This window comes from Pan troglodytes, chromosome 6 (genome assembly GCF_028858775.2).
Source record: "Pan troglodytes isolate AG18354 chromosome 6, NHGRI_mPanTro3-v2.0_pri, whole genome shotgun sequence".
NCBI classification, from domain to species: domain Eukaryota; kingdom Metazoa; phylum Chordata; class Mammalia; order Primates; family Hominidae; genus Pan; species Pan troglodytes.
The window spans coordinates 43,009,238-43,023,871 of record NC_072404.2 but is presented as its reverse complement, the minus strand read 5'-3'; the positions used below and the strand labels follow the sequence as shown (position 1 = coordinate 43,023,871).

Below are 14,634 nucleotides of genomic sequence, written 5' to 3'. Positions count from 1 at the left end.
CCTAGGTGGAACTGCATTTGCCCAAGCCTAATCTCTGTTTGGATTTTCAAACCACATATTAGACCCACCTTATAGCCTACTGAATCTCAGCAAGTCTTTTGGTCAGCAAACCCATTATGTGGAGTGATTATCTCCATCGATATGCCAGAAAAGTTACTAACTAAAGACGAAATGCTGGCCAAAATCAAAATGAGTATGTTTACTTGCATATATGTTTGTATCTGTGTGTCCACACAGAGGGATGTATAGACCACTTAAAAAAAGTGCTAATTCTCTTAATAGAAGTATTTTTAATTTTCTCTTTGGATGTGTATGGGTAATAAAGGAAGCACATTGCCCTCCCTAAGCAGCTCCAAATTTCATTAGCCAAGAAGCTTTTCTTTAAGCCATCATTTACTGAGTGTCTATATGCTACATACTTTATTAAGTAAGTAGCTCTGTGGCTAAACAGATATCACCATCTAGTTTTTCAGCTGAAAAAATAGAGGCTTAGGCAGGGTCAGTGAATTGCCCAGAACAACACAGCTCACCAGAACGAGAGTTGGTGTGAGCCCGGGTCTGTTGGATGCTGAAGCCCTGGTTGACCTCATCAAGGCCGTCCTGCCCGACCTCATCAAGGCCGTCCTGCCCCTTCTTGTCACTCATGTTAGTGAAGAAGTCACCTGTGGTCCTGCTATTTGTCTCTTGATCTTTTAAAATTCTGCTTGTATTCACTTTCCCAGAACTTTCTTGCTTCTGTGTCTTTGCTCAGCTTTGGGGCTCTTGACTCTTGTGCCTCTCTGTCTTTTTCAGCTTTGGAGACATGCTGTCCTTCACCCTGACGGCCTTCGTTGAGCTGATGGACCATGGCATAGTGTCCTGGGATACATTTTCGGTGGCGTTCATTAAGAAGGTAAGGTGGACTCTGCCTCTTTAGGCTTTCCTTACTGTCTTCTTTCATAGCTATTTTTCTCTGCTTTGAGGATGTTTCATAATTGTCTTTCCTTTAGTTCTTTATATTAAAAGATGGGTATGATTTTTTATAATATTATGTATGTGGGGGTCAGGAAACCCAAATTCTGTATAAAAATGATTGTAAGAGATTATAAGGGATTGCATGTGCGCACCCATAGCTCAGACCAGATAAGTGTGTCACACTGTTAATAACTGCACAAGTGTGTTAATTCCCCATGTGTGACTCTGTTGGTTTCAAGACCTAAACAGAGTTCCTACTGTCGTCCTTCTTGAGCCTTTAATCCCCAACCTGGTGTCCAGGGAAAAGGAAAGAGGCAAAGTATACTGATGACCTGCACACCTAGGTTTGAAGCAGGGTTATATGAAAAGGAGGGATGCCTGAGTCCATGTGTCTTAAGCAGAGTGAGCCTGCTTACGTGTAATCATGGTGCAAGGAATATCTCAAACATCACCCAGTTCTGCCAGTTCTTCATTTGGGAGGAAGCAAATGAAGATGGACCTGGTGCAGGAAGATGGGGCAGAAGAGCCCTACCATTCCTTGCAATTGAAGTGTAACAAATTTGCAACTCTGTTTCCATTCTTCTGACTAAAAATAAACAGTCTTGATCTTGTTACTCTTAAATGTAGATTAAATCATGGACAATTGTCATTTATTGATTTATTTTTTCCTTTCTTTGTATTTGCGAAATGGTTTATAAATTCATTGGCATTTCTCCTCCCTACTACTGTATTAGGAATAAAGAGATGTTTGGAATTCATAACTTTATTTTATAAGTATCGGTTACTGGAAAGAGAATTTCAGTGAATCTGTGCAAGCCAGAAAATCAGAGCAAAATCCATTAAGAGTCACTTGAAGTTTTTAAGCCTTTTATTTTAAACTAATGGTAGACTTAAAGAAAAGTTGCAGCAAATTGGACTTTGGGAGGCCAGCGCAGGTGGATTATTTGAGGTCAGGAGTTCCAGACCAGCTTGACCAACATGGTGAAACCTCGTCTCTGTGAAAACTACAAAAATTAGCCAGGCGCAGTGGTGGAAGCCTGTAATCCCGCCTACTTGGGAGGTTGAGGTAGGAGAATCACTTGAGCCTGGGAGGCAGAGGTTGCAGTGAGCCGACATTGCACCACTACACTCCCGTCTGGGTGACGGAGTGAGACCCTGTCTCAAAAAAGTAAAAAAAAAATTAGTACAGACTGTTCCTATAAGCCCTTCATCCAGCCTCCCCTAAAGTTAACATTTTGCAAAATGACAGTACGGTTATCAAAATTGATAAATAAGCTGTGGTGCAATGCCGGCATTTGATTTCACCTGTTTTTCTATGAATGCCTTTCTCTGGTTAAGGATCTGATCCAGGATCCCACACTGAATTTGGTTGTCATGCCTCCTTAGTGTCCCCAAGTCTGTGACAGTCCCTCAGGTTTTTTGTTTGTCATTTATGATTTTGACACTTTTGAAAGTTAACAGTTATTTTGTATAATGTTCCTCAATTTGGATTTGTCTGATATTTCCCTCATGGTTCAATTAAAGAAGGTTATGCATTTTTGGCAAGAATGCTACAGAAGTTATGGCACATCCTTCTCAGTGCATCCTTTCATGGGCATATGATGTCACTGTCCTCTGCCTGGTGATGTTACCCTGGATTACATGATTAGGTGGCATCTGTAGGATCTCCCCACTGTAAACGTGCTGCTTTTTTTTTTTTTGAAATTAATCATTATCTTAGGGGAGATGTTGCCTTGAATCGAAGGACATGAGATGGCCCTAATCGGTTGAATGAGGGGGGGTAGGATCAGAGGCCCCACAGGTGTCATGTCCGCACTATGTTTTATGTTCATTTAAGACAAAAGCTGATTGGAAACCCAGGGCCTTCTCAACACATCTCAGAATCAACTCTCTTTCCTTATGTAAATCCATAAAGCCAAAGGGGATGAGCAAAAGGAACCCTGTAGAAAACACACAGAAAAGGAAGAGGCCCCTTTTTGCCTGTATTTATCAGTGGTATGAATTGCCATAAAGGAAAGAAACTGTTGGAATTGCCATTAAGAGTAATGCAAAAACCGCAATTATGTTTGCACCAACCTAATAGCTAAAGAAGCCAAAGACATCCCGATGTGTTATAAAGTACTTTCCTGCCACCTTTGGTGGTGGCAGGGAATGTAAGCATTAGATTATGAGAGGAAAAAATAAATGGCACTATTTTGCCTCTCTAAGATCAGTTCCAGAGAAGCAATTCCAAATCTGAAGATAGTGAGTATCATTGATTTTTTAATACTTAACAAACATTTTAACTTTTTGAATTTACAGCAGGCTTTCTTTTCTAACTCCAGAGTGCCCGGCTTGTCTGTTATGAGAGCCTCTTTTGCTATAGAATGTAACAACAATGTTGTACTGAATGTGAATTCCTTGAAATTATGTTCTACTTTCACCAACATTAGCTCTTTTGATTCCCCACAGCAATCCTTTCCAGAACAGAACAGATAGTCTTGTTATTTCTGGTTAGGAGGCAGGGATGCAGTGGCTTGCCGAGGTTGAATGAGGTCACATAGTGAGTGGGCGTCCTTGGCCACATGGTCAGGGTGCTTCTCCTCATCATCATGCACCTGTGCTTTCCAAGTGGTGGAAGGCATAGTTCCCGGAGCCTTGCTTAACCAGCCTGTCTCTTACATATTCCTCCCTGACCTTACTGCTTAGAGTTAAGCAATTTCTTCTGCTCTCTGTTCCCCTGGGATCTCCTGAATGCCCCTGTTCCAGCACTTGTCACATTTCGGTGAATTTTTTATTCATTTAACAGTATTTCCCAATAGAGTATTACCTCAGGAAGGCAGAAACGTGGCTTTCTTCATGTCTTTATCCTCGGGGCCTGGCACAGAGTAAGGTCTTAATACATTTCTGTGAAATGAATGAATAAAATTTGCTTGGAAGCATTAAAAATACCCACAGAATTTGAAGAAGAGAAGGAAAAAAAAGTACTGTATTTAAATACATTTTAAGTAAAATTTCGGTGATGAGTGGAAAGGAATTAGAAAGCTGTGTTTCTTTAAATGATGTGAGCAATGGCCAAAGAGAATGACAGTCATTTAATTTTCTAACAACTTAAGAAAATGTTTTTCATTCATTGAAATTAATTCAAAAATCATATTAAATGTAAGAAAGTAAAGACTGACAGTCTTGGTGGTTTAATAAAAAATTAAGTATTTTTTAAAAAGCAGCACATTTAATCTATTTCATGTCCTCATTCCCAGTCTCATTTTCTTTGCATTGCTACTTAGAGATCTGTTACATGAATTTGAAAAAATAGTCATCAGAAAATTACTTACTTTTCTGTAAGGTTAACTTTTTTATTCATTAGCTGGACCAAATTCAGCACTTTGACAACCCAGGAATTGTATGCAGGCAACTGTCTTTTAAATGGAGCTTTATCTCAACAAAAATCGACTAGGAAATGGGCTGACAAAAGATGCCTATCTCTGTGGTCTAGAGTTGGCTTCCTATTAATGCCAAATTCATACCACTTTGGAGAAATATTTTTTTTCCCTGCCAGCCTCTGTCTCCTTCTCTATTACTTTATCTGTTTTGTTATGTGTGAATCTAGATTCTGGTTTACAAATTTTGGCTGCAATAAATAGCATCATTTCATAAACAGCTCTGAAACTTGGAATTCCTTGATACCAATATATAATGTTGTTGCATTTTAAAGACTCGGCTACTTAGGGAGAGAGTAAGAAAATATGGAGTAGAAAGAAAAGAAAAAAAAACTTTAGGTGTTATGAGTTGGTTTTTCCCTAGCCAAGTATAACATCAGTGCCTTCTTTTGGAAGGAAAGTTTCATATAAATGCTCTTGAAACCCTAGCTGTGCAGGAGAACCTGGCTCACCCTGCAAATGTTTTCAGTGCCTGGACAAACATCCCACCATTTTGCTTTAGAGACCTGGTAATTTTTGCCTCTTAAAAATTTGAGAGATTTACAGGCATCTACCTAGATAATTTTAAATACAGGAGTGGAACTTCATGTTCTCCATGGCTGGTTTTTTGTTTTGTTTTATTTTGTTTTTGAGACAGAGTCTCGCTCCGTCACCCAGGCTGGAGTGCAGTGGTGTGATCTTGGCTCACTGCAACCTCTGCCTCCTGGGTTCACGCGATTCTCCTGCTTCAGCCTCCCAAGTGGCTGGGACTACAGGAGCCCACCACCACGCCTGGCTAATTTTTTGTATTTTTAGTAGAGACGGGGGTTTCACCATGTTAGCCAGGATGGTCTCGATCTCCTGACCTCGTGATCCACCCGCCTCGGCCTCCCAAAGTTCTGGGATTACAGGCGTGAGCCGCTGTGCCCGGCCCTCCATGGTTCTTTTAGGTTTTGATAACATAGGAGAATTTTAAGATCTCATTCTAAGTGATTCTAAGAAGTATTTATTGGATCGTTGATTCATGCACTGTAATGCCCCTTAGCTTCTTAAAAGTTACATAAGTATTTCTCTTATTTAGCTAAGATTTTTAAAGGAATGAGCAGTACAAGGAGCTAGTGTGTATAATTAATTACTGCTAACTCCTCTTGCTTCTTCCTTATGTTACTGGCCTACTTTCGAGAAGCTGTACTGTGGCTGGCTTGGGTTGGCTCACTTGTGTCACCCAAAAGTACAGTAATGGAGCTGGGATAAATTGAAAGGCAGAGGGAATCATTATTACTCTTTTGGGGGATAAAGGAAATGAAAATTTAAATAGGCATGAATAACCTTCTCTAGCTATACGAAGATCTATAGTTTTCAAACTGGACATAGAGACATGTGTCCACTAACTAATTTATACATTCAGTTATAAGGAGTTGGTCTCAAGCTCCCTGGAGGACGACAGTTATTACATTCACTTGGATCAGCCCTGATGCGTTGGTTATTAATACTCATTAAGTGAAAGTATTAGGTCATTTGAATATCTGGCTAAAACCAGTGACAAATAAAAGAAAGAAGTTAAGTTTCAGAAAACGATTAGCATCTACTTCAGACTTGTACATAGGACTGTAATGCATTGAGTGCCCCAGGTGTGTTACACAAAATGCTCATTATGTAACATGCTTTAGGATTGCTGAAATGATTAGGTTATTTATGTCAAGGAAGAGGTGAATTACTAGAAACATGAATTTTAAAGAATACTTTCATGAAAGTAAGGGATTCATTTCTTAGGAGAAAAATAATGAATGGAAATGGAATATGTATGTGGGATATAAATATGCCTGAATTAAAGCAAAGACAGCAAATTAGTTTTACCACCATTGAGCAAGCCCACTGGCAGCAGAGAAGAGTTAATGATTTATAGAGAACTTTAAAACCCATTATGAGAAGGTATACTTCATATCAGAAAACACTGAGTGTAGGCTGGGTGCCGTGGCTCATGCCTGTAATCCCAGCACTTTGGGAGGCCGAGGCAGGTGGATTACTTGAGGTCAGGAGTTCGATATCAGCCTGGCCAATCTGGTGAAATGCCATCTCTACTAAAAATAGAAAAATTAGCTTGGCATGGTGGTGCATGCCTGTAATCCCAGCTACTTAAGAGGCTGAGGCAGGAGAATTGCTTGAACTGGAGAGGTGGAGGTTGCAGTGAACTGAGATCATACCATTGCACTCCAGCTTGGGCAACAGAGCAAGATTCCATCTCAAAAAATAAAAAATAAAAAAGAAGAAAACACTGAGAGTTCTGATTGAATATTTCAAGAAAGGAAATATTGTAAAAAGGATATTTATGGAAGTAGGCGACTAATTCAGGGGGTAAATTTCCATTTGATGGAAAACTTGAACATAAAATAAACTGCAGACGATTATGTTTTAGTAACCCAGCAATGAGTTAGACCACTGGGCCAGTGTTATTTGTATATACTCTGTATCAAAACAGAGACATGTCAGATGTATCACAGCGATATAAAATAGGCAGCTGGAAATATGAATCACCAATGATTATGGATTCTTAGAAAAGAGTGATAATTGGGAAGAGAGGAGTATGAAGACAATGAGATTGATAATCCCCCTTTTTAATTTTTGGCTTTTTTGGAATATCCAAATGGTGGCATCCTTTTGGATGCCAAGAATAGTCCCGCAGTGTACTTCATAGTAAATGCCTTTTTATCTGTCCATACTAGACTGTAAGGTCCTTGAAGTTTGTTATTTTCATCTTTGTATTTCCAGCTCTGTGGGACAGGGCAAGCCTGTTACATAGTACACAAGCAATGCATGTTACTGAAATGGATCACTTAATGATGAGTAAATATTGGCTGAATGAAAAGAGTGGATAAAGATGGAGGCGGAGGGTGCTTGACAATATCAGCAACAGCTTCTCAGGCAGAAGCCTCCATGCATCCTTAAGGCACATCCAAATTTAATAAATAGAGACAAGCAGGGGAGCCGGGAATGAGGAGAAAATTAGTTGCAAGAAAATCTGAAGTATTGTCAATGAATTTCTTTATGAGTTCTTCAGTTTCCTAATACCAGTGCCAAGAATTAAGCCGAGAGTGTGAAAAATGCTTTGGTGGGGTGGGGGAGGAGTCAGATAATTTATCCTCTGTTTAGAAGATGTCTAAGTTAAGTATTAAACCCTGAACACAGTGTGACAATAATTGGATTTTTGTCAGAGAAAGATGGCCCTAGGGAAAGAAGGGTGGCCTTAGCATGGTAGATTTGGTGGATTGGAGCAGACTGTGAAGAATAAGTCAAGGGCTTGCCAAGGATAGTAAACATGCTGGAGAAGTTTATTAGCCATGAGAAGAGCTGAAGCAGTCTTTTGAAAACCTTAAAATTTCCATACTCTTCCTGAAGTTTGTATTTTAAAATAATAGCTTTTCGGAATGTAAAATCATAATGTCACCGCACTTCTTCACATTATTTCCCACCCCTGAGATCCAGATGTAGCTGGGGTAGGCAGAGTGTTGGTATCTGTGTCTCCCACCCCTCCTTTCACCTGGAAATCAGCGGACTAGGGACAATTCCGATGGTACCTGGGAACTGCCATGGTGTGCTGTGCATTTATCATGTGCAAAGATGGAGAGGAGATGAGGCAAGTGGTCTCTGGGGCAGCAAAAAAGGGAGAAATTAGTGTTGACAGAGGGGAAGCAGCAAGTGTTTACTTGTCGTGGAACCAAGTTATTTAGGTTTTAAGAAAGCAGTCATTATGCTGATATAATAATGGCTTTTTATTGTGAGCTGTCAACAGACAGTAATAACTTTTAATGAGGCCTCTAAAATAAAACCTTTATGGTACCCATGTGTTTGGATTACTGCGATCCATTATTCTAACCTCTATTTTATTTTCTGCTCACATTGTGATTTATTATGTTTGGGGATTTAGTGATTAATTCCTTAGAGAATCTATTTTGGAGCTTAAAGTAGTATTTTAACTTTTAGTACTGCTCACTTAAATGATTTCCTGTTTGCTAAATTTGGGAGAGATGAAAAGAACTTGTTTTAACCATCAGAAATTGGAAGAAAGGGGTAACGAGTTTTTCGTTTAAGAGAGTGGCCGGTGACTGAGAAGTTGCCAGTTGAATTGTGTTGACAAGTGAGATTTGTGCGAGTCCCTTAAGAATGCAACAAGAACATAATAAGCATATAAAAGCCATGGATTGTGTGGATGAAGGAGTAGCCTGGGAATGCAAGAGGAATGGCAATTAACATATGTTGACATTACCATCCCAGAGAAACACAGGCATCCTTACAATATATGTGTTGAAATTGTCTGCCCCTAAAAGATGAAACTCAGGAGAATAATCCTAGGAAATACAGAAAGAATAATCCTTGGAGGTGTGTATTTTTTAAAACATTTGCTTATCAGTGAATTATAGAGATGAGATAAATCATGCTTTGTAATGATATCATGAACAATCCCTAGTTCAATGGGTTTCTTGCTATTTTGCTGTAATTCCGGGTCATCCTCAGTGCCTGGTGTTTCTTAAATGAGTTCCCGATTTGATTCATTTGTTCCCTTCTCCACATCTCTGCTCTACTTACCACGAGCAGTCAATTGTGTCCCACTTGGATTTTCAGATAGCAAGTTTTGTGAACAAGTCAGCCATAGACATCTCGATCCTGCAGCGGTCCTTGGCCATTTTGGAGTCGATGGTGCTCAATAGCCATGACCTCTACCAGAAAGTGGCGCAGGAGATCACCATCGGCCAGCTCATTCCACACCTGCAAGGGTAAGCATGCCAAGATGCTCTGGGGAGGAGAAATGCTTCAGGAAGATGGCCACGGTAATGCACTGGGAAACGTTTTATGTTGTTATAGTTTGGTTAAATGTACAGAAAAAGAATCTCAATTTGGCATATAACCAAACCACGTGTCACACTGGAATGGCATGGTTACTTTCCCTTGGCCTCTGTCCCTCACTGAACTCCAAGCTGGTTCTTGGCATTGCCTGTCCCCACGCCTGGCCCTTGGTAAGCTCTCAGTTTTAATGGATATTGGTAGATATTGGCAGAGTTTTACTTTTAAGAAGATAAAACAGGATGATTTGTTCTCTTAAGTTCTCTTTCTTAAACCATGTAAGTTAATGTTTTCTGTGATATAATGAGTATTTTCATAGTTAATTAGAAATGTAATGTTATGCATTTTTACTAGGAATTTTTAAAGGCAGGCTTCTTTCTTAGTTATGCTCAAGGTGATTCTAGTGAGCTTCTTCTTTTGTATTTTATAATAAAATATAGGATTTTTTCTAGTGGCTTGAGCTATAAAATGGACATAAGATAGCTGCCCCTGCAGCCTGCAGTCTTTGAGGCATTTTTCCCCTTCTTTCCTCCCTTAGGTAACTAGGAAGGTTGTCTCTGACGATACCAACCTGAGAAGGACTCTGTTGTACAGTGCTACTTTAGAAATTCAAGTATTTTGGATTGCAGTGATAATAAATGTTATGAGCTTGCTTACACAGGAAAGGAGGTTATTGGAACAATACTGGGGTACCTTGTAGAATCCAGAAATGACATAAGTAGCTAAGCTTTGAGAAGGAGAGAAACCATAGCTTCCCCGGAGTCCTCAGCAGATGGCCTTTTCTCTAGCATTTTGGTTGGCACTGCAGTGACCCAACTCCCCCTAACTCTTGCCCCTGGTCCATTAGGTCACAATTACAAATTCTCAAGAGGAAACCCAATTGGCCCATTTGGGTTGGTGGTGCAGGGTGGGAATGGTTCTCTGAAATGTTAACTGTTGTGTTTATAATATAAACTACCAAAGCAGATTATATTAGATATTATTTTCATTTGGAGGTGGGAAGATTACCAACATTTAAAATTTAAGTCACAGAAGCTGAGGATTGTGGTGGCCTCCGTGATTGTGGCCTCAGAATCATAATTCTTCAAAATGATGATAATGTAAGGTAGCTTCTCTAGAAATAAGACCAGTTTCACATTTCCTTTGAATGTGAACTGTATTAATTTATATACTGTGTCTTTTCTGGGAATCTCAAAGGCATACATCTTCATCCCAAAGCACATTACCAAAGTGGAGAGTTTATTATTCTCCAAGTACTGTGCTAAGGATTTTACATGCATAATCTCATTTTATCTTCACAGCAATCCCATGAAATAAGTGTGTCTAACCCCATGTTGTAGATGAGGTAACTGTGCCTTGGGGGATACTCATGAATTTGTCCAAGGTCTCAGCCAGCCTGTGATGAACTGGGCTTTGCACCCTATCCTGGCCTAGTTCTAAGCTCCACCTCTCTCTCACTGGCCTGATAAGTTATTCCTAAATGTAGCTCATAAGTCACTCTTTGTTTATGCCTTGAGTCCTCCTTATTTACTGTTTACTACATGCCTTACATTAGAGCTTTGTTTCATTTTATTATTTCTGGTTCCTTTCCAGTGAAAATCAGATTTATAAACAAACACCTGTTCTTTTTGTTATTGAAATGTTTATATTTGGAAATAGATTTTTAGAATATATAATAGAGCCATCCAATTAGCCCAAGAATGTGGAGACATCTGAAACTACTCCCTGATATATTTCATGTATCAGACAGAAAATTACACATACGTACACATACACATACATACAGACAGACATACATACATCTATTACTAGTAGTACATCAATTACACATCCCCTAGGTTTATGCCTTTAATCTGAATAAGAGAGAAGGCTGCCTATATTTCTGGGCATTCTGCACTGACCAGTGTACTGTCAGCTAGTAATAGTAGTTGTGTATTTACCACCTTGTGATGTTTGAAATGCATTCTCAGTGCAAAATGCATTTTCTAGGCCCTGCCTTTCTCTCTCACTTTTTTTTGGGAGAGGGGGCTGATTTTGAGCCTTTTCATGGTTTGACCCAGGGCTAGCCTCTTCTGACTTCGTGTTCTGATTTTCTGAATTGTTCTCTAACTTTACAGGTCAGATCAAGAAATCCAAACCTATACTATTGCAGTGATTAATGCACTTTTCCTGAAGGCTCCTGATGAGAGGAGGCAGGTAAGTTGCATTTCTTTAGTCTTATGGCTATGTCAGGGCTAGGAACTTTGTGTGCAGAGAACGCCCTCTCCTTCTATTCGGGGACTCATTGGGCCACTCTGCTATCCTGGCCACAGATGGACTCTCCAGAGCAGCTATGTTCCGCTGCACGGCTGGCCCGCTGGGGTCCTTCCCAAATCCAGGGGCAAGTGGGTGGAGATGGATAAGCCCTTGACTGATGAGGGATGCTAGGAGTGTTCCAGCAGTAGAGCCTTTTCATGAAATGAAATGCAACCTGGAAGCCCAGATGTAAAAAGATGAAAACACTGCTGTGGTAGAAGCAGAGTTAGGAGCCCCTGCGACCTTCTGTCATTTCATGAGATGCTCACTAGCTTGAGGGAAGTGCTGTTCTCATTTTCTGTATCAGGAAACAGACCCTGAGGGGTGCCATGTTTTTCCCAAGGAGGGAGGTGATGGAAGGTGAGAGGACAGGAGGGATAATATGCAGATGGCTGCTCCTTGTGGAGATAACTGCATTCATATGTCAGAGGGGCTCCTTGCTTGGTGAGATTACTTACTTCTGTGTGTGGATGTGGCTGGGAAATTGGAGCCATCTGTTTCCTCTCCTGTATAAAAAGAGCCGGGCGCGGTGGCTCACACCTGTGGTCCCAGCCCTTTGGGAAGCCAAGGTAGGCAGATCACTTGAGGTCAGGAAGCTGGGACTAGCCTTGTCAATATGGCAAAACCCCATCTCTACTAAATATACAAAAATTAGCCGGGCGTGATAGTGCACGCCTATAATCCCAGCTACTCGGGAGGCTGAGGCAGGAGAATCACTTGAACCAACCTGGGAGGCAGAGGTTGCAGTGAGCTGACATCACACTGCTGTACTCCAGCTTGGGTGACAGAGCAAGACTGTCTTAAAAAAAAAAGAAAAAAGAAAGGAAGGAACCCCTTAATGTACATACATGGAACCTTTCCTCTGATGGTGTCCTTTGTCTGTAGATCCTTTATTTCTTTCTTCACGAAGGAAAGGAGCATTACAGAGGGGATGTGAAGAAGTGGAATTTTGCCTTGTCTTGGAATTTAGGTCACACCTCAAAATCCATTCATGTTTTTTTCAATCAACATGTCATGTAATATGTTACCCTGGTCACAATTTCCTTCCTTAAAAAAGTGGGTGGGAATATGAGCTCTTTCACCCACCTAGAAACTATGCTGGGGAGCTTGATGGCAGTTGCCAGTGAGTTCGTTTAGAAGAAATTAGAAAGCGAACCTGCTACTGAATGCTATGACAAGAATTTTTGGATTTTATTTTGCTTTTTCATTGCCAAGGATTTTAAACCTCAGTGACTAAACATGAGGGGTTCTGGTTTGTTTTCCATTTAGAATTTCTTATTCATCCCTGGGGGGCTGTGTTTGCACAAGGAGTGGTGTCACTTTATAGTTTCCTGGACGTTTGATTTGGTGTTCCCTGGAGCCAGGTGGAGGTGCCTGCCCTCCACAAGCCTGTGCTAGGGGCACTCTTACCCTGGCTGGATTTTTAGGAGTGGCTTTGCAGATCTGAGGTGAAATCATGGATAGGGCTGCTTCTGTGATATTTTAGTCTAAATACCAAACTCATCATAACTCCCAAGCAGCCCGGAAGTTGTCTGGAAGCTCTCACTGTGTACATACACAAGCTTGACTTGGGCATTGGAGGAACTGGGTCCTTCTGTTGGCCAGACTGGGGACTTCTGGCCCAGCCGCATGGTAGCTGAGTGTAGCGTGTGGGGTCAGGAAGGTTGCATTCTGATCTCAACTCTTGGAAGTTTCCTTTCTCCATCCATGAAAGAAGAGGATGGATTAGAGGAAGTGAAAGTTCATGCCCACTCAAAAGGCCATTTCACTTGGATCTCTGAATCCAGACATGAGTAAAATGCTTACTGCATCTTATTTTATACCAAACACTACTGTTCATTTGTTAAATTGGACTCTCATGGCCATGGACAAATAGGGAATCAGGTGTCAATCTGTACTAACTTCAGGACATTGATAATAATGGTAATATAATGGAATGTCGATATAAGATTAGGTTTGGATTTTGTGAATCAAGTCTTTCTTTGAAAACTATGCAACATAAGACTGACAGGAAACAGTTTGGCTATATATTATTCTAATAAACCACCACAAAGAGTAATAAACCATGACAAAGAGTAGTCTAATAACCTTAAACCATTTAAGAAAAGATTCCAACTAAGAAAGACTGTATATAATTCAGCAGAAATTTATGAAGTATTATATGACTCATTCAATCAAGCTCTAAAAATACCTACAAGGTATTTAATTTACTTGTCCATGGAAAAGTGATGTGGACTTCATAAACTATAAACTCTTGAAATTTAGAATGTTGTTCATCAAAATAAAGGGAGTATCATGATTTTTAAATTTAAAAAAATTTCAGTGAGTAGCGAGATAGCTCTAAAAAGGGATTTCAGATTCATAATGAAGAAAAGTTTGTTGGATATTATTTTCTGAAGGTCAGTAGAGGCCTGTAAAGCAGAAGACTGAGCTAACTGGTGATATCATGTGGGTTGCTGTGGATTTATATTAACAGCTGAGCTTGTATGCCTTAGTCTGGGCTCTATGTTCTAAGTAAAATAAAGTTTCAGCTGGTCTGAATTTGACGTTGGCATTGTTATTGGCATATGTTCTGAAAAATTAAAAGTTCTGAATTTTTGGCAAATAGGAAAATTGACCAAAGTCAGCCATCAATGATAATATTATTGAGAGTCTGGCATGTGCCAAGCAGTGTTCAGTGTTTTATATTACATTATTTCATTTTATTCTCATATTCAGAGAAAGCCACATTGTTTCTGTTTTATAAGTAAGGAAATTGAGCCTCAAAGGGAGTAAAGAACTTGACCAGGTTACTGAGTGGGTAAGAATCAGAGTTGGAGTCTCAACCTTATCCCTGCTTTTACCTGCAAAGCATCCCATCCAACGCCTGTCAGAGATGTCACTCACAGAATTCTCCTGTATTTGCCAAGTAAACAACTTCCCGAAGCCTGGATAACACCAAGCCCATTTTCTCATTCCAATTAGATTGAAATATAATCTAAACATGTATTTACTGGATTTGCAGGAACACTATTTTTTGTTTGTTTTTTGTTTTATCTGTTTAAAGCCTTAGCACCATTGCTTTGTTTGGAGTAGCCTGATTCCACTCCAGTCAAATACTTTTTTAAAATTTCATCTTTTTTTGACTTGGGGCCAGACACATTCATAG

General features: G+C 40.0%; 1 protein-coding gene across 18 annotated transcripts in view; it reads left to right on the top strand.

Annotated features, from left to right (window-relative positions):
- Positions 1–14,634, top strand: part of ELMO1 (engulfment and cell motility 1) — a 589,252-nt gene that overhangs the window by 211,212 nt on the left and 363,406 nt on the right. For all 18 annotated transcript variants that reach the window (XR_010158837.1, XR_010158836.1, XR_001719198.4 and 15 more), the window contains 3 exons: positions 793–892; positions 8,973–9,124; positions 11,309–11,387. Coding sequence is in view for 12 of the 18 variants with exons in the window: in XM_003950985.6 (XP_003951034.1) it covers positions 793–892; positions 8,973–9,124; positions 11,309–11,387 (331 nt within the window). In the remaining 6 variants the exon portion in view is untranslated. The remainder of the gene's footprint in view (positions 1–792; positions 893–8,972; positions 9,125–11,308; positions 11,388–14,634) is intronic.